Here is a 20,085-nt window from a genome sequence, read left to right as displayed (position 1 = left end):
AAAAAATATGGTTTCGGCCAGAATGCAGGTAAGGGTGCTAAGTGATAGATGCTGGATGTATTTTGAAGGTTGAGCCAACAGGATTTACTAACACTGGATACATGCCTGTAGGGAGAGGAACCACCTACAAGTAAGTAATCTGCTGTGGCTGCTACTGGAATTGTGTCTTCTTAAAAGGGAGCCGGGTAAGTGGTGGAAAGCTGAACAAATTTGGAAAGGAGGAAAGAGTACCCAATACGGATATTAGGAGCAGTAACCAATTGCATCCGTTACATAAATATCTTACGAAAATAAGAAAGGACACTGTTGGACCAGTGAATGACTAAGGGCACAATTATTCTATGGACTAAGTTTATTTAAAAATACTTTTTTGTTTGTTTTTAGAAACGTCTTCTCATGCCATCTTTCATTTTGGTGACAGTCTGAAAGATGTAGGGAGTCCCAATTCCTTATTCTATCAAAGTCATTAAAGGGCTCTAATTTTCCTTTCAGTATTTGCATCCCAACCAATTATTGGTGGTTCCTATGTAAAATGCTGACGTATTAATAATCTTTTTCTAAGCATTTGTTTGGTTTAGTCTAAAATATAAGCTTACTATGAGTCTTTTTTTTCTTTCCTTCGAGACTGAGTTTCGCTCTTGTTGCCCATGCTGGGGTGCAGTGGCGCGCTCTCTGCTCACTGCAATCGCCGCTTCCTGGGTTCAAGCGCTTCTCCTGCCTCAGCCTCCCGAGTAGCTCGGATTACAGGCGTCCGCCACCACGTCTGGCTAATTTTTTGTATTTTTAGTACAGATGGGGTTTCACCATGTTGGCCAGGCTGGTCTCAAACTCCTGACCTCAGATGATCCACCCACCTCGGCCTCCCAAAGTGCTGGGAGTACAGGCGTGAGCCACCGCGCCTGGCCACTATGAGTCTTTATGTATTAGAAAACTGCTTAATAAAGTCCTCACCTTATTGCCATAATCTTATAACCAATAACCTTATAATCTAACAACTAGGGTTATTTCCATTTCACAGACAAAAAAACCTGAGGTTTGTTAATTACGGTGTTAAATTATCCAACGATTAATGGCAGAAACAGGTCCTGAACCAATATGCCTTTGAGAATTTAAACGCGGTGAGTTACACACAGGTCCTCCTAATTGGAGTCTTCGCTAGTACCAATAGTTGCTCGGCGAGAGCTCGGTAAGGACTAGCCATTTGGAAGCTCGTAGTACTCAGGTTGTGGTACAGGAGATCTAACACTCCTACACAAATGCATGTCGTGCTTATTTCGAACCAAACTGGTCTGGCGGCGGCTCTTCGTCCAGACGCTGGCGGGCCAGGGCGGAAATAACAACACAGCTCCCATTCCCCACGTAGCCGCGCCCTTTCCTTCCCCTGGGCGTCTCCGGGGCGTGGACAGGCCGCTGAAAGGAACCGGCTGCGGCCTGTGTAAGGCTCCGCGGGCCGCTGCACTGCGAGGCCAACGCAGCTGGAGAGAAGTTAGGCAGGTCCTAGGGAGGGCCGGCTCGAGTGCTGGGCCCGCCTCCCCGCGGGACTGTAGGCCCGGGGGCTCCGCCTCGTCCCAGCGGCAAGCAGGAAGTGGTGCGCGCGGCCCGGCGGCGGGGGATCCTGAGGCCCGGTCAGTCTCTTGCTCTGGGGTCTTGGGTGGCGGGCGGCACGTCCGCTTGCAGTGCCGGAGCCGCGGCCCCGCCCGGGAAAGGGCTGCCGTCGGAGTTAGATGCCGGGTACTCCGGCCCTTCCCAGCCCCCGGCCCGTTCCAGCCCCTGGTCCTCAGCCCCGGCCCAGGCAGAGTCGCTGCTTCCGCGTTTGGTTCCTTTTTCCCCGCTGGGAGTGAGGACAAGGCGTCCCCTTCTACTCGCGTTTGCCAAAAGCGGGGTCCGACGTGTTAGCGGAAAAGTGGGTGGAGTTTCTCTTTTTGCCGGTGCAGAGAGAACTTGTGGCGGGAAGTTGGGGCGCGGGGCTGGCCGTAAGTCCCGGGCGTGCTAAGCGCGGACGGACTAGGCGGCTGGGCCGCGCTGCTTCTCGTTACCTTCCGCAGGGTCAGGGGCCGCGGCGGGGTTGGAGGTCAGCCCAGGCACATGTTAACCCGTGGGTACCAGTTTGCCCGGAAACTCGTGTTGAGGACTCATCTTAGCCCTGAGAAGGTACCCAGAAGCCGAAGGGACACCCCTGACAGGGACTGGCCCTGAGAGGAGGCTGTCGTTTCCCTTGGCAGATGAACTCGGGACTCGCCCCCAGGATGTGCATTTCGTAGTCAGTCTCCCTTACCGCCTCAAGCCCTGAAGCCGCTGCCTTGCCCCAAAGTGTATTTATCCTTTTTATAATTATTTAGAATTTATTCCTTAATCACTAGTTTACACTTCGTAGACTTTAAGTTTTAAATCAGTGAATCTGTAATAGGTACCAGCCTATATGATGTACTGGTTAAGGGAAACCTCCACAAAAACTTTTCCTGCTTTATGACACAATCAATGTTCTAGGCATAGTTCACCATCCAAATTCCCAGCTTCCCTTGTGTGCCTATCAGGAGGAGGAAGGTGAGTATTGTTAAAGATACACGCAGCGACTTTACCTGGGACGATGCTGCTAAGTAAAAAAGCAGTTGAGTGAAGGAGGAAAAACCTGTTAAAGGCAAAACAGATACTTTCTCTTATGGAAGATAGGAAGATTATATTAAGAAAGCTTTACATTTACTATATATGTTTTTAATTAACTTTCATGTCAGAAACTCAATAGTTTTAAATACTTAGAGGATCATGGTTACCTTCACATTTAAATTATTTTCAGGCATATATGCTGGCATATATATTTTCCCCTAAGAAATTTGCTCTTTTAACTCAGAATTTCCCATTGAGAAATTTGCTAACCTATGTACAATTATGATTAGTTGATTAAAGTTGCATGGCTGTGCTATGGAGATTATGCTTTTGTTGGTGGCACAGTTGTAATCGCTAAGGCAGGACTATTTTCACTGTGGTGAGCTGAGAAAGAGAGGGTAGGAAGACAAAATGCTGAAAATGTTTTGGCAGCCCGGGAACTGATGGCCTAGTATTCTGCTAAGTTACATATCCATGAAAATCCCTGGCTTATTTAACAAATGTTTACTGAGTACCTACTCGGTGTCATGTGCTTTACTTGGTGGTGAGATGTCCATTGCCATTGTCTGTGTCTTCCCAATCCAATTCTGTGTTCTTTCCTAGTGACTGAAGACCTTCTCACTTTTAACATTTTACATTCTCAATGAAAGTAATATTTCCATGTACATCAAATGTATTTTCTTTTTTCATTGGAAATTGTTAATTTCGTGTTTCTTAAGGTGTATCCTGTACTGTTAATATGTGCTATAGACCCCCGAAATGAATTTTGGATGAAATTTGATTAGTTTGCTTCTGTTTTTTAAAAATATCTGTACCTCTTAGATCTCAGTATTGTAATGTATGTGAATTTCTAATTTGAATATAATGTGTGGGCTTTTCCAAACTGAATTAACTTTAGAATCCTAATTTCTGGGAACCTGGGAAAGTTCCCCATTGAAGACATTTTGGGAAATGTATTTTAAGAGTTTTGTTTGTTTGTTTTTATTTTTACCCATTTATCTCACCCCTTCTGCCAACAGAAGTGATGCCACCAAAAAGAAATGAAAAATACAAACTTCCTATTCCACTTCCAGAAGGCAAGGTTCTGGATGATATGGAAGGCAATCAGTGGGTACTGGGCAAGAAGATTGGCTCTGGAGGATTTGGATTGATATATTTAGGTAAAGTAAAACCTTAAATTACCAACTATTCTTATATCTGTGACTAACTGTGATTACTTAGTGGTATTTTAAGAATGGAAATATGGAATTCGTATGTGTACTTTATTAAAATTCATGATTGTACTTGATTAAGTAATAATAGATTACAGTGTCTAGGTTCAAGACATCACTGACCCACTCCTTGTTGTCCATGTTTTTCTGAGTAAATCTTAGAAGTCTTTTTAGAGCATAATTATACAATCTGCCAGACAAAATGCTAACTTTCTTTTTTTTGAGAGCTTGTTTTCTTAGAAACATGCTTTTTTTCAGATGAGAAACCACAACTGTATAGATAAAAACACTTTCTCTTTGTGAATCTTAATCATTAATATTTAGGCAATACAAGAGTCTAGTCATTTCTTAACTGGGCTCTACTGGAGAATTCATAGATAAAACTTAAGGCATCTATTCTGTGAAATGAATTAACTTCTCTCTCGTGCATCTAGAGTGGTCCTAGGGATGTGCCATTCTTGGGATAATTGAAAAAATAAACACTCAAAATTATTTTCTGTGATCTGTGGTACAGGTAAGGGACCATGGGCTGGGTAGGCCTTTACATTGCATTTAAGCATTTAAAAATTACACTGAACTTTAATGGATCATTGAGTTGGAATGAAGAGGGGATATCCATCAAAAGATTGATGAATAAAATAAGGAAAATAGTAGTGATTTTTAAAAATATACCCTCAAGGATAAATTCTCCTAAATGTACTGACTTGAAATTGAGATCACATCTATTTCTATAGGAGTTTAAGGAGTTGATAAAATACCTCCATTGAGGGAATCTTGGGTTCTCATCACATATTTCCAAAAAAACATGCTTCATGAATCCTGAAACATAAAGATCCTTTTCTGATAAAATTAAGAATGTAGTTTTGAATGAGTGAATGAAATTTGGTCAATAAATATCTGCTTATTAAATACTTAAGTGTCTAATCTAGTTGGAAAGACAAGATCAGCACAAAAAATTGTATGGGTCAAGTAAAGGACCCATTTAAAGGGTTTAAACTTGCTTGAAATTGCTTGAAAAAATACTATGGTTATTAAGTGCTAGATTGAGTGACATAGTCAACACTGTTCAATAGAAATGTAATACAAGTTACATATGTAGTTTAAAATTTTCTAGGAGCCACATTAAAATACGTTAAAAGAAACAGGTGAAATTATTTTAATAATATTTAATCCGGTATATCAAAAATATTATTTCAATATGCTCTCAAAGAAATGAAATATTTTACTTTTTTAAATGAAAGTCTTCCAAATCCAAGGTGTATCTAGTCTCAAGAGCCCAATTAGCCCACGTGGCTCATATGCTCAGTAACTACATGTGGCTGCTGTATAGAATAGTGCAAATAAAGACTATATGAGGATAAGTATTGTTTGAAACTTGAACTTAGTGAATTCTCTTTTATAGCAAAGAGTTAAGATCGCTAGTATACTGTCTTGACTCAGGGTTGAGGTATAGTGTTGAATAAATTATTTCTGATGTGGCTGAGCTATAGCCTTGGATTCCATAGCTTTTCACTTTTGGTTTTCTGATGTTTGTATTATTTGAGTAATTTCAAAGAACTAGAGAAAAGTATTGATGTGTTGATCTTATCTCTTTGATTTTCTTGAAATGTAAATATTTCATGTATTTAAATTCAAGTGAATGTTTAAGATTAAATAGTGTATGTCTGTATACCTGTATGTATCTATGTGTACACATAGTCACTCTTGTTACTGTTATGATAAAGGAATATACTTGCATAGGCATGTGACTTACTTGTCCCTATTCAAATGCAGAAAAATATTTACTTCTTTCAGTCTAGTACAGTGTCACATATTTTTACTTTTTTTTTTTGAGACAGAATCTCTCTCTGTCGCCCAGGCTGGAGTGCAGTGGCTCAGTCTCAGCCCACTGCAACCTCCACTTCCTAGGTTCAAGCAGTTCTCATGCCTCAACCTCCCAAGTAGCTGGGAGTACAGGCATCTGCCACCCTGCCTGGTTAATTTTTGTATTTTTAGTAGAAACGGGGTTTTGCCATATTGGCCAGGATGGTCTCGAACTCCTGACCTCAGGTGATCTGCCCACCTTGGCCTCCCAAAGTGCTGGGATTACAGACGTGAGCCACTGTGCCCAGCCTACTTATTTTTTTTATTACCAAAATAATACTATTTGTTTTAAAATATATTTTCAGGGTTCAGTATGTAATGGAACATTCTCTAGTATCTGAACTTTAGAACCTGGACCCTACCTAGGAAGATTATCAAGTGCACACCATTGAGGAAGGACTTTAAGGAAATATTTAGCTATTTTCAGAAAAAAGGCTCCACTACTTCAGAATTTATAATAAAGATGTGTGTTCCAAATTTTGTAACTGTTCCATTAAAAGTGATGCTAATGAATCATAGAATCAGTTTAACTTCACTAAACTTAGTTTTTACTATTTTCAAAGCTATACAAACAAATCAATATGAAATTACATCATGTTTTTGCATTTTACCATGGTTCTCATCACTTCCTCTACATAAATGAAGAGAAGCAGCAGTAAAATTCAAATTTTCCTGAATACTTTTGTGTCCAGTGACATTCATTTCAATTCTTTCCAGATACCCTCTTTCAGCAGACACTTGATCAGCATTTACTGCCTAAGGCTGAGAAGAAACTAGCCGCTCTGTCTAGCTCATTGTACATGTACAACTGTCCTCTAGCTTTGAGATCAGTAGCCAGGGCCTTTCGGTAATCAGCAGCTTACAGTTAAGGGGAAGGGGCAGAGAAGTTTGGTATTTACTCTCGACTTGGAGAAATATAATGTGCCTCTAGCATTAATAGAAATAGCTATAAGAGTGAAAAGTCTGAATACAAGAACAAAGTCAAAGTTCTTTCTTTGAATATGAAAAGAGAAGGGGAGGAAAAAGGAAGAAAGGAAACTGGTTTAGGGGATGGGAAACATTGCTGTCATTTTAGTATCAAATGAGTGAAAAAGTTTTTTAAACTTCAGGAAGGAGAGAAAACTGAGGGTTAGAATTTAACTATAATGCTGGGTATAACACAGAACCAAGTAAATTACGGGAGAATTGCATAAATAATAGCGGAGGTTTTGGCATTAGGCATATCTGACCTGAATCCTGACCTGATGAAGCCACTTATTCATCTAGTTACTTAATCCTTTGGGTTCTTTGTTTCTATTCTGCATAATTGTGATAATAATTGTGAGGAGAATTAAATGAGATTTTTTTTAAGGAACTTGGTAAGCATTTAATAAATGTAATTTATTTATTTATTTCAATAGACTTTCCCATTCTTAATACTGGTGCCATAGTGGGGCCAGACACAGTGGCTCATGCCGGTAATCCTAGCACTTTGGAAAGCCCAGGCGGGTGGATTGCCTGAGCTTCAGCCTAGGCAAGTTGGCGAAACCCATCTCTACTAAAATACAAAAAATTAGCTGGTTGTGGTAATGTGTGCCTGTAGTCTTAGTACTCAGGAAGCTGTGGCATGAGAATTGCTTGAACCTGGGAGGAGGAGGTTGCAGTGAGCCAAGATTGCACCACTGCATTCTAGCTTAGGTGACAGAGTGAGACTGTCTCAAAAAAAAGAAAAAAAATGCTGCCATAGTGGATTAAGATGATGACAAAGAACTCCATTGGAAGGGTGGATTTTCTATTTATTCTACTATGAATTTTGGTCGGTTTAACTACTAATGTGGTAAAACTGAGAACATAGAGAATGTCAGCATAAGACTTTATGACATTTTACTAACTGATAAAAGCTCCCCCTAAAATTTGCTATAGTAGTGAAAAGTTCTCATATAAGCTGTATTTAATCTGCCTCAGATATTAAAGCTATTGGTTTCAGAAATTATTCAAAATTGAGAATAACAGAATGACAGGATAAACTTTAGCCACATTCTTTTGAAGGCTGATTATATAAGTAAAAGATATGATTTATCTGTAGCAGTTTTAGTTTTTTGAAGGTGGCACGGTGATGACCATTTAGCATCTTTGGAGTGTCAAGCACAGAATAGATGTTCAACAGTTATTTGCCTGAGAAATTGAGACTGAGATTGGAGTTCTTAACCCACACAAGCTAGTTTGCTTTGTTGTCTCCCATAATTATAGATGTCACTCTTCGATCTGCTACAGATTAGTATCCTTAGTCACCAGGAAAGTTGAGACAAGGCACCTATCATGACATCATCTAAAAGGATGTGCATGTGCTTTATTGACAGAACATCAGTAGCAATATCTTTTATAAAGATATTATCTCAAAGCTTTTATAAAGAATAACACATTATTATAACTAAAGTTAACTGTGGTGAAGCCTGAAAATCAGATCATTTATCCATGGACAGATGTTTAAATTTCATCAAAGTGACTGCCAGACATTTTTGGATCATGCTGTCAGATTAGCCTAATTTTGTACTTTAGAAACATAGAAGGAATCTTTTGTTGATGGATAGGTTTTTAGAAATTAGCAAAGTTTAGATCATTTATTTTACTGATAAGGAAACGTTTATATTTAAAACAAGTAAATATAAACCACATACATAGAATGTTTTTACTTCATAAAATAATTTTTTATTTTCTTTATAAATAGTGAGCTGTAATAGATTGATTTTAAGGTATGCAGAATAAAGTTTAGAAGAGCCCAGTGATAATGCTAGCAACAAAGTAGTGTGTTGGAATACATATTGCTTCATTACATATTATGTTATTAAATGTTATTTTGGTAGTGTTTTATAGAGAGCTTTGAGATAAATAGCCTTATCTGACACAATGCAACGTTGTGGTGCCGCTGCAATTGTTATTAGGCAATTTTGCAAATGATAATGTGGGAGTGAAGAGAAGAATTGAATAAATGTGAAAATGAGAATAATTTGTACTAGAAACTATAGTGTTTATGATAAATTAGTTTCCAGAAGGTGTAAATAATAGGTAATATAAACTCAAAACGAGGAAGGGATCACTTGGAGTTTTGTAAATTTAATACCTTTGTTGGACTTACAGACAAGAAATAAAAGTCTCTATAAGATGTATTTTAATTTTGTTTATATTTAAATTTTGAGTTTTTAAAGAGATAGCAGTACCCAGTTATCTATCAATTAAGAAATCTAGGTGTTTAAGAAAGTTTGGGTTCCTTCCATTAAGAGGGAGACTTATAAGACTTGGCTTTTGCTTGGCTTTTTCATTTTTTTAAATATCCATTTTTTAAGCATATTTTATATTACGGTTCTTCATTTTCAACATTTTACTGTCAAATTCTTTTGTCTTAAGGGAAGATTTATAAAATACTCTATTCTTCAGTGCATTTATGTGTTATGTCTCTTCCACTGGACCTGTTAATATCTTGTAACTGTTTACAGTGGTCAAGGTTTTTTTTTTTAATTTGAAACCTATTGCTGTGGGGAAATTTCTTCTTCCTGAAATGAGTTCACCTCTATTGCCACACAATAAAAGAATTCTCAGCTTTTGAGAGCTCTGGCTTCCTTATGAAATATGGATAGACTTCTGCTTCTGAAGTGTTTTAGGTTTTTTTTTCTTTAGATAAGGAAGAAGAGGAATAAATAGTATGAGGTGTGTTTCTTCTTTTAAGACACAGGAATGTCTATATCAGATAAATGAGAAGAAAATTAAGAAACTTTAAAGCTCTAAATGAGAGAACTCATTAGAAATTAGCTACTTGGATGATGAAAATTTGTTCATCATCTACACTTAAAGGCACTTATGGTTTTATACTGCTTAGATACTTGATTTTGCAATTAGTATTTCTTTAGAATGTTTGTCCCTGATAGCTCCATCACATGGACTGAGTTATTCTTGAACACTCTATTGTATTCTCCGTGAAAAAATATTTTAGGAGAAAAGATAGAAAACTCAGCATTTATTTCAAGATAATTGTTGAGGACTTCCCTTGTTTCTTTTAAAAGCATAGCCTTTTGTTAGCCAGGTGGATTTATCTTTTCTTTAACATCTTTGATCAAGTAATACTTGAGGGAAATATTCTGTAGAAAGACATCCATTGAAGGCCAGAAACATCTACAGATGCAATGTGATCCCAAGCAATGAAGCATGTGGCCCTTCATTGGCATTATATGATAACAGGAGGATCTTCTGGCAGAAGAACTGACTTTTGCTGCGTTCTGCATGCTGCCCCTCCAAACCCATCTTTGATTGGCACCTATGCCCTATTGAAACTGGCATCACACCTTCTGAATGGGCACAGTGCCAGGCTAGCAGATGGGTATGGGCAAAAGCATGCCAGAAACCCAGTATGTGAATCAAGTTTAAGTATCAGGGGCCCAAATTCCCATCCAGGGATATAAAAACTACAGTCTGTTGAGAGCTTTTTGTGCTTAAGGTTAAAGGACATGCCATTTCTACTCCAGCTTAGAAGTTGATTAATTTTGAAAGTCAAACAGCAGCTCCTGTGGCTGTGTCAGGCAAAATCCTATCTTTGGTGAATGAGAATTACTACTTCATGCAGGGAAGAGAAAGTATTGTAATGAAGTTTCCAATGAGAGTTACTCTCCTGCAAGTGCCTCCAGCACTTGAGCAGCATGCATTCAGTGGAGATGAATATTTCTATTCTCCAGCAGAGCCAGGTGCAATCAAAGCCAGATCTTCAACCTGCTGCAGTAAAGAACCCTAAATTTAGAAAGGGCAAGCAAAGTTTAGAAGAACTCCTTGGTGGCAGGCAGCTCTTTTCACTATGAGCTGATGAAGCTTCACAAAATTGTATAAAGGAGATGAAGGGAAAACTCCAAATAAAAGACCTTCAGAAAATTTCATCCTGAAACAGAAAGATTTTTAACAAACCAAAGGAAAAAGTTTAGTCCTTTCTCCTCAATGCAGAAAATCTTCTGAGTTTTCTATCAATAAAAACTTAGTTAACCAAAATGTTAGAACCAACTTAATGCATAAGTAACAAAACTTTCTATTTTTACATTTATTTCATTGCATGTCTATCATGTATATAAACTTTGCTTCTTGAATAATGGATTTTGCATAAAATTGAGTTGTAAGCATCATATTTCCTTCTGATTGTCTCACACCCACTACAGAACTCCCCTCCCCCACCCCCTGAGAGAGGGCACTCTTCCTTCTGATCACTTTAATCATGTCTTTTAAATGCTCTAAAATTTACAGGAATGCCTGTAAGACCAGCTGTGGCCAAGAGAAGCTTTTCCTAATCGCCTTATAGCCGTTGCTTTTGCTTTTTCACTGTGTAAACTTTATCTATGGAACAGATTCCATGAGACCGTTGTGAATACTTCAACGTATTCAAAACATATAACTGCCACAAATTAAACTACTAAAACTAAAGCTGGTGCATTGTAACTGCCAAGTAAAACTGGCACGTCCCTCTGTCAGACTGCAGGAGAGTGTGCCATACAGTCCTCGGAAAACACAATTCATCCAGAAGCACTCTTGTCACTTGCTCTGATATTAAACCAGAGAAAGTGACATTAATTAAAGAAGTGACATGAGCCAACAAAGGCAATGAATTCTCAGCTTTGGCTCATGTGCAGACCTTAATCCAACCTGTTCTGCTTAGGTAGTGTGGCTATTTCTGAAGAGTAACTAGTGTGGCTACTCTCACCCCACCTCCTCTCATCTTCCCATTCTGCAACACATTTTTGAGGAACTAACATTTTATATCCAGGGTTGGACTGGTTAATTGGTACACTGGTAGTCATTGCAGGGCTTCCCAAAATAGTAGTGTGGTGGCATGTGATGCTTTTATGGTACTTGGTAACGGTGTGAGATGTACAACTAGAGGTAGAGGAGAGTTGGTCTAACAAAAAGGCAAGCAACAGCCAAACAGCAGAATACCTAGACTTGGTAGACTGGAAGCAAGGAGGGTCTGCTGCTAGGACTGGTTGTGGAAACAAATGGTGGCTTGGTAGGCTTTATGAAAATTCTGAAATGCTAAAGAGGCATGCTGAGGAGTGTTCATAACTTCTCTCTTTCTTTGTTCCGATGGTGTGCTTTCACACAATGCTCCCCTCATTATTTCAGATGGTCACTATTTTGTATGCTGTCTTTTTAACCTGTTTCCCCCAACATGTGTGCACACAGACACTACATTATAAACCACTTACAGGCAGTCACTCACAGTGCTTAATATGGCCTTGCATGTTATAGTTCTTAAAAAATGATTTGTTAAATTAACTCTAGAACTGTTCTATTATGATTTTCCCAATAAATAGGTTGTCTGAGACGAAAAAATTCCATACTCTATCCTATATGTGACCTGTGTGTAAGGCACTGTACTTTCAGATTTAGATAAATTCTTTTGTATCTTTTGGGGAGTTTGAAGGGATAAAAGTATGTGTTTATTCTCTTTTCAAGTATATTTTTAAAATACAAGAAGCTGTGTACTTAATCCATAGATTGTAGTATTTATTGTGAAGAGTCTACTCTGTTAATGCATAGTATGGAGAGGGGACTAAAAAATGGACATTGTGTTAAGACAAATCAGTTTTCTCTTTCTAATAAAACAGTTCTTCTGAGTAGTATTTAATTGAAGTACACCTAATAGCAAGTATAAACGTTCGTGGGGAAAAGCATAGTGTTTACTATAAAATGGATTGACTTACAGGTATGTAACATGCATAAGAAATCAACTTTTCAAAGAATGTAAGCACAACGTTAACAGAAAATAAATTATTGGGATTTCTTTTAATCCAAGTCTGTGAAAGGTTTGATTAAGGGTTTTGTATATAGTCAGAAGCTTTTGTTATGGTTTCTGGGCAGGGGTATTTTATGTTTGAGATCAGGAATTTTCTATCCACATAATTAGTCATGAGGTTTAATGTACACTTTTTTTTTTATATCAAGCAGACAATGTCTTCAAAGAGGCAGCAGTGCTGCAAAGGAGCAAGAAAAGAAGGCCAAAGTTGACACACAGAGAGGCAAAACAGTGTAGGAAAAATCAACACGTTTTGCAAAATCAATCATTGAAAATGTGTCAGCATTCAGGAGACTGTCTTTAATTTGCAATCCAAGTGAAATAGAGTATTTAAATATGAGAGGCAGTATTATTGAGCCCAGCATGCCTGCTACCACTTGTTTGACTAGCTCAGAATAGAACACTGAGAGGCAAGGGCTCAAAGTTAAATGAACATTTATACATTTTAAAATCAAATGAAAGATTCAGAGTATATTCATGAATTAATTTTTTTTCAAAACCCTAAATTTAATCAGCTGGAATTACTTTAAAAGTGTCATTCTATTTAACTTTTGGGAATGATGAATTTGCCTTTTAATAGGGATGCTGTATTTTATCATGAAGATGAAACAAACTGTCTTTTGTTAATTATTCCCCAGAGACACTGGCCATTTTTCTCTCTCCAGTGCTTAGTGTGGAGTAAAGGCAGCTTCCCGCAAATTTATTTCAAGCAAGAGCAATCAGAAGCTTCAACATGTGTGAAAGAGGCGCATAGAGAACATAGCTTCCATTTCAGGTATTCTGAGTGCCACCTAATGAACCTCTTAGAGATAATGTTACCAAAGCCTCACTGATGAGGCCATGAACATAGAACACAGAAAAGTAAAAAAGAATGAAAGAAGAGTCTGGTAAAGAGTAGTAGATGTGTCAAATGTGTCTGTAGTATCTGGTAAATGCTGGGACTAGTTTTTGAATTCTTTTTTTAGGAAATTATCATATTTATTATCAAGTACTAAAATCTTTCACTTAGTGTGTGCCAAGCTCTGTGTTAAGTGCATTGCATGAATTATTTCATTGAATCCTTTCAGCAGCTTAACTAAGGAAGACATTGAGGCCTAAAGAGGATACGTAAATTACCTCCTGGCCACAATTTTAAAAATGTCTCTTCTATATTTGAACTCCAGTCCCTGCCCTACTGATGTCCCTTGTCAAAGAACACTTGAATTTATTGTTAGCCAGATAAAATAGTGACAAGTGGCATGCTTATGACAAGCTCATTTCTAAAGTAACAGCAAAATATGTAATTGATAGTATTGGCAGCTAGTTTAAGAAATCTGTTAGTGATGATGCTAATAATGGTGTCATTTTCATTCAGATTGACAACTCAAGGCATAGAGCACCAGTGATATGTTTTTGATATTATTAAGATCTCAAAATCTGTGAAAGAACATCTGATATTTATAGTAAACCTAATGTTAGGCACTGGAAAAATTACATTAAAAATGTACCATACCTCAAACAATATTTTTATGGAAAAAAGTGCGAATAGTCATCCAATAGTTCATGCAATCTGATGAGAAAGATTTGTTGGATTTTCATGCCTTTGCAAAACTGAATACATTTGTCTAGTTTTATACATTTTATACATTTGTTTTGAGTCAAATAAGCAACAGGAAGATCTAAATAGACCTGTTTAAATCCCTATGATATGATTTTAATAAGCACCATATAAAAATAGATACCTTTATAAATATTGAATGATTCTTGACTATATTTTTTTCATTGGATAATAATTTAAAGATATACTGCTTAGAAAAGTAGGTCTTTTAAAGAGTAAAACAAACAGAAAATACTTAAGATAAATAGGATCGTGTTAAAGAACATATCCCTTTACGGAATTTGTTTCAGATACCACTATATTTTATTTATAAGAAAAGTCTAGGTTTTGGAAAATTATTTTTAAATAACTAAAATTAGTTATTTCAAGATATTATACAGTAGTAATGATTTATTACATACTCAAGGGTGATTTCATTAAGAAGGTAGAAGATTTCATGTAGTGGTAAACCTTTGGGTGTTTATAATAGAGAAGAGATAGTTATTAGCTATTACAATGCAAGATTTTATACTAGAATACTTTTTTATTTGGTGTATATATATTTAGCAAGGGAAAGAATGAACAAACACAAGTTACTACATTAAATACATGTTCTTGAGCAGTTACAGGGATATGGGATTATTAATTTCAAATTCTGGAGAATGTAAAGAAAAGCTATTCATTATACTTAATCTTGTTTCTATTAAAAAATCATGTATTACAGTTCTGTCTTACATCTCCAATGTCAAATGTATTATAATTGAGAATGGAGAATTAGTTATGTAAACCTTTTATCTTACACAGTGTAAGGAGGATAGTAGAAGTAAAAGTAGTAAAACTGACCAAAAAAAAAAAAAAAAAAAAATCCCACACAAGACACTTCAAGAAAAGTGAGAAGAAAACAAAACAAACCTGTATAGCTAACAGGTAAATGTTGCTGTGTGATGAAAAGAGGAAGAAAAAATTGTATAGTTTTCCAGAATAATCAGAATGTCTACTCTAGCAGAAAGCTTTTGAGCAAGATAAATCTTCTGAAATTAACTAGTTTAATGTAGATTGACTATAATAAACAATTACTGTAAAAAATAAGTATTTTTTTTGGAAGGGGAGCACTTTTAGTTCCTTCTGACTGTGAAAACCTGTTAAATCCTGAAAGAGGGAGTTAAATTTATAAATGATCTGTTGATATTGGCACATGGATAGAGGCCTTAAGGCAATAATGGATGCAGCTGGTAAAGAAGCAGATCTCAGTCACAGAAAAATGAGATAAAGAGACCATCAAGAAGAAAAAATAATGGTTCTATTATCTGTTTATGTAGTGTTTCTTTGGATAGTAAGAATATCACATGAAAATGTAAAGACATGCAAAATAAAGACCATAATGAAAAACATAAGAAAGATTTCCCTTATTTACAGCCTAATTTCAGCATAAAGATTAGAAAGTGCTTCGAAAGAGCAGGAACAGGGCTAAAGATTCTTACATACTAGGTTTTTAAACCTAAATTACAGAATTTACAGTATTATTTAAGGAAGGGAGGTCAACTACTTCAGCCCTTACTTCATACGCTTTGAAAATAGGATTTGTGATGGCTAAGAAAAATAATAGCTCATTCTATTGTATGGCCAAATTGAATGTCTCTTAGGAGGTAGAAGGAAACATTTGAGGTCTTAGTAAACCTGAAATCATTTCTTAATAGATTATCACTAAAATAGGCTTGAAAGGAGTGTATGATTGAAAATAACTTACGAGAGATAAATGAGTTAAAATATTAAGATTTGATGATATAAAGCAAAACCAGTTTAGTAAAACTTGGGGGATTTTTTTTTAAGAACTATAAGTTATGAATATAGAGTTTCATAACAAAGTTCAAATTTCTAAATTAAATTGAACTGTGGTTCAGAATCATAGGGTTAACAGTTAAGTTACATATCAACCCTTTAGGGAAGCTCAAAATGTATTTAGTTAATAATAATAAAAACAGCTAAGTTAGAGTTTATTAGTGTTAATGTTTGAGAAATAGATAAATGGGTTGGAAGATACAATTTGTGGTAAATGAAATAAGTATGTAATATATACCACAACCAGTAAGTAACTGGCCAAAGACAGCAAAGAAAAATAACAATTATATAAATTAGTGTATTATAATAAAATTGTCAGCTAACTGCATTGGAAAAAAAGTCTGTAAGCCTCAATTAAAGAAGATCACTGACAGAACTTCATAATCGGTTGCCAAAAGAACAATACTTAAAGTGATAAGATATAAAGACACTAAAAGGTTAAGGTTTTTCATGCACATGTAAGTAAACAGTAAAGCAATAGCAGGATCTGTTATTTTATATTCCACAGTAAAAATCATTAAGAGAGCTAAACAAGGATGTATATAGGGTAAAAGGTTAGTAGAACAAAGTGAAAATGTAATGATATAATACAATATAATATAATATAATGAGAATGCTATTGTTTATTTTTATCCTTGAAGAGAAAGCAGACCTTCAATAAGAAATTATAAATATGACTGGAGATATTATAAATAAATTCAGAAAATGACAAACCAGTTACCATTAAGTCTTCACACTGGTCTCTATGGAACCCAGGTGTAGAGGTGAAAGGGGTAAGGGTTCTGGTCTCCTGTCCCATGTTTCAACCTTAGCATTTCTGCTTTATCTGTTCCATATTCAGGCTTACCTTGTCTTATTGCACATCACTTTATTGCGCTTTGCAGGTACTGTGTTTTTTTACACACTGAAGGTTGTGGCAACCCTGCATCAACCAAATCTACCAGTGCTATTTTTCCAGCAGCGTATGCTTCATGCATGTCTCTGTGTCACATTTTGGTCATTTTGACAATATTTCAAACTTTTTTGTTATTATATCTGTTATGGTGATCTGTGATCAGTGATCTTTCTTGTAACTATCATAATTGTTTTGAGGAATCATGAACTGCACCCATACAAGACAGTGAATTTAATTGGTAAATGTAGCACATGGCCTGACTGCACCACTGACCAGCCATGCTCCCATCATTCTCCCTTTCCTCAAACCTCTCTATTCTCTGTGATACAGCAGTTTTGAAATTAGGTCAATTAATAACCCTGAAGTGGCCTTTAAGTATTCAAGTGAAAGAAAGAGTTATGCGTCTCTCACTTTAAATCAAAAGCTAGAAATAATTAAGTTTAGTGAGGAAGGCATGTCGAAAGCTCAGATAGGTTAAAAGCTAGGCCTCTTACACCAGTTAGCCCAATTGTGAATGCGAAGGAAAAGTTCTTGAAAGAAATTAAAAGTGCTACTCCAGTGAACACATGAATGATAGGAAAGTGAAGCAGCCTTACTGCTGATAAGGAGAAAGTTTCGGTGGTCTGGATAGAAGATCAAACCAGCCACAACATTCCCTTAAGCCAAAGCCTAATCCAGAGCAAGCTCCTAACTCTCTTCCATTCTGGGAAAGCTGAGAGGCGAGGAAGCTGCAGAAGAAACGTTTGAAGCTAGCAAAGGTTGGTTCATGAGGTTTTAAGGAAAGAAGTCATCTCCAAAACATAAAAATAGAAGGTGAAGTGGCAAGTGCTGATGTAGAACCTGCAGCAAGTTATCCAGAAGTTCTAGCTAAGATCAATGATGAAGGTGGTTACACTAAATAACAAATTTTCAGTGTAAATGAAACAGCCTTCTATTGGAAGAAGACGCTGTGTAGGACATTCATTGCTAGAGAGAAGTCAATGCCTGGGTTCAAAGCTTCTAAGAACAGGATGGCTCTCTTCTTATGGGCTAATGCAGATGATGACTTTTAAGTTGAAGCCAATGTTTACCATTCAGAAAATCCTAAGGCCCTTAAGAATTATGTTTACTCTCTATTCTGTTTGTACCCTGTAAATGGAACAACAAAGTCTGGATGACAGCACATCTTTTTACAGCATGGTTTACTGATTTTTTTTTTAGTTTTATTTTTCTTATTTTAAAAATTGTGTATATTTAAGGCATATATCACAGTTTTTTTTTGTTTTGTTTTGTTTTTTTTTAACATATGAGTCAGAACAGCTGTCCATCACCCATTTTGGGAGAAGAGGGGAGATGAAGAAGAAGTGGGTTAAAGGGTACAAACATACAGTGAGCTAAAAGGAATGAATTCAGTGTTTGATAGCAGACTAGGATGTCTATACTTAACAAAAATGTATTGTACTTGGGTAATGGGCACCCTGAATACCCTGACTTGGTCACTGTGGTTGTATGCATGTAACAGATTTTCTCATGTACCCCATACATTTGCACGAATAGTAGAGTTTACTGAATATTTTAAGCCTGCTGTTGAAACCTACTTCTCAGAAACAAAAAAATTACTTTCAAAATATTACTGCTTGTTGACAGTGCACTTTAGTTACCCAAGAGCTCTGATGGAGATGTACGAGGAGATTAATGTTGTTTTCATGCCTGCTAACATAGTGTCCCTTCTGTAGCTCATGGATCAAAGGAGTGACTTTAACTTTCAGGTCTTACTATTTAAGAAATAAATTTCATAAGGCTTCAGCTGCCATAGATAATGATTCCTCAGATGGATCTGGGCAAAATGAATGGAAGGTCTTCTGGAAATGATTCACCAGTCCAGATGTCATTAACAGCATTCATGATTCAGGGAAGGAGATAAAAATAGCAATGTTAACAAGAGTTTGGAAGAAGTTGTTTCCAACCCTTGTGGCTGACTTTGCGGGGTTCAAGCCTTCAGTGAAGAAGCAACTGTAGATGTGACAGAAGTTGCAAGAGAACTGGAATTAGAGGTGAAAACCGAAGATGTGACTGAACTGCTCAATCTCATGATAACATTTAACTCATGAGGAGTTGCTTCTTAAGAATGAACAAAGAGAGTGGTTTCTTGAGATGGAATCTATCCTGCTAAAGATGCCGTAAACATTGTTGAAATGACAACAAAATTTTAGAGTATTACATAAATTTAGCTGATAAAGCAGTGGCATGGTTTGAGAGGATTTACTTCAATTTTGAAAGGTCTGTTGTAGATAAAATGCTAACAAACAACATTGTGAGCTACAGAGAAATCTTTTGTGAGAGCGAGAGTCAATTGATGTGGCAAACTTCATTGCTATCTTTAGAAATTGCCACAGTCACCCCAGTCTTCAGCACCCACTACCCTGATCAGCAGCAGCTATCCACATCAAGACCCTCCACAAGCAAAAAGATTATAGCTTGCTAAAAGTTCAGATGATTGTTAAAATTTTTTTAGCAATAAAATATTTTTAAATTAAGGCATGTATGTTGTTTTTTAAAAGATACTGCTGTTGTACCCTTAATAAACTACAGTATAGTGTAAATATAACTTTTATATGTACTGGGCAACCAAAAAATTCACACTACTTGCTTTATGGCAATATTCATTTTATTGCATTGTTGTGGAACCAAACCTGCAATATCTCCAAAATATCAGGATTCCAAGAAACATTCCATTACTAAAAGAGTTTGAAGATAACTGATTGTGCTATAATAATAAGTTATAAAGTGAAATATGTAATAGGAAAAGTTTTAATTTGGAGGGTTTTTAACAGTGTTACAGAGAATACATTTTTTTCATGTATAAAATAATTTATTTTAAAAATATGTGTGATTTAGAACACAAACATTTTTAACATGTCATAGTTTTGGAATCTAATCCAGGAAACATACCAGTATCACTTTGCTTGTTCTGTTTTTCTCTTTATCACTTATCTTCTTCCTCATTTCTACATATTCAGTTTGTGCTCATTTCAAGTCCACCTTCCCTTGAAGCCTACTGCTTTTCTTTGTGCATTTTCTACCACAGTTTTACATTGTGTATTTATTTTCTGCAGTATTTTTGCTTCTATTTTATAACTAAGCATATTCTGTTTTGTATTATGATTATGTACTTGTATCTTTTTTCTTATTTATAAAAATAAACAGAAAAAAATCTTTGTACATTTCTGTGAATTCTAACACACCCACCAACATAATTAGGATACAGGATAGATTCATCACCCCTAAAATCTTCCTCATACTATCCCTTTGTGAC

The 20,085-nt window shown here is 36.4% G+C and overlaps 1 protein-coding gene across 10 annotated transcripts in view; it reads left to right on the top strand.

Moving 5' to 3' along the window:
- Positions 1-1,310: 1,310 nt before the first annotated feature.
- VRK2 (VRK serine/threonine kinase 2) overlaps positions 1,311-20,085 on the top strand; it is a 112,395-nt gene continuing 93,620 nt past the window's right edge. For 2 of the 10 annotated variants that reach the window (XM_054548160.1, XM_054548161.2), the window contains exons 1-2: positions 1,389-1,625; positions 3,624-3,764. In XM_054548160.1, coding sequence (XP_054404135.1) covers positions 3,629-3,764 — 136 coding nt within the window. In that variant the 5' untranslated portion in view covers positions 1,389-1,625; positions 3,624-3,628. Of the gene's footprint in view, positions 2,545-3,623; positions 3,765-20,085 lie in introns of all 10 variants that reach the window. The other 8 variants (XM_054548156.2, XM_024242223.3, XM_063713667.1 and 5 more) reach the window with 8 other exon arrangements.

This window comes from Pongo abelii, chromosome 12, assembly GCF_028885655.2.
Source record: "Pongo abelii isolate AG06213 chromosome 12, NHGRI_mPonAbe1-v2.0_pri, whole genome shotgun sequence".
Taxonomy (NCBI): Eukaryota; Metazoa; Chordata; class Mammalia; order Primates; family Hominidae; genus Pongo; species Pongo abelii.
Note: the sequence above shows the minus strand (reverse complement) of the source record. Positions and strands in the feature narration are given on the sequence as shown.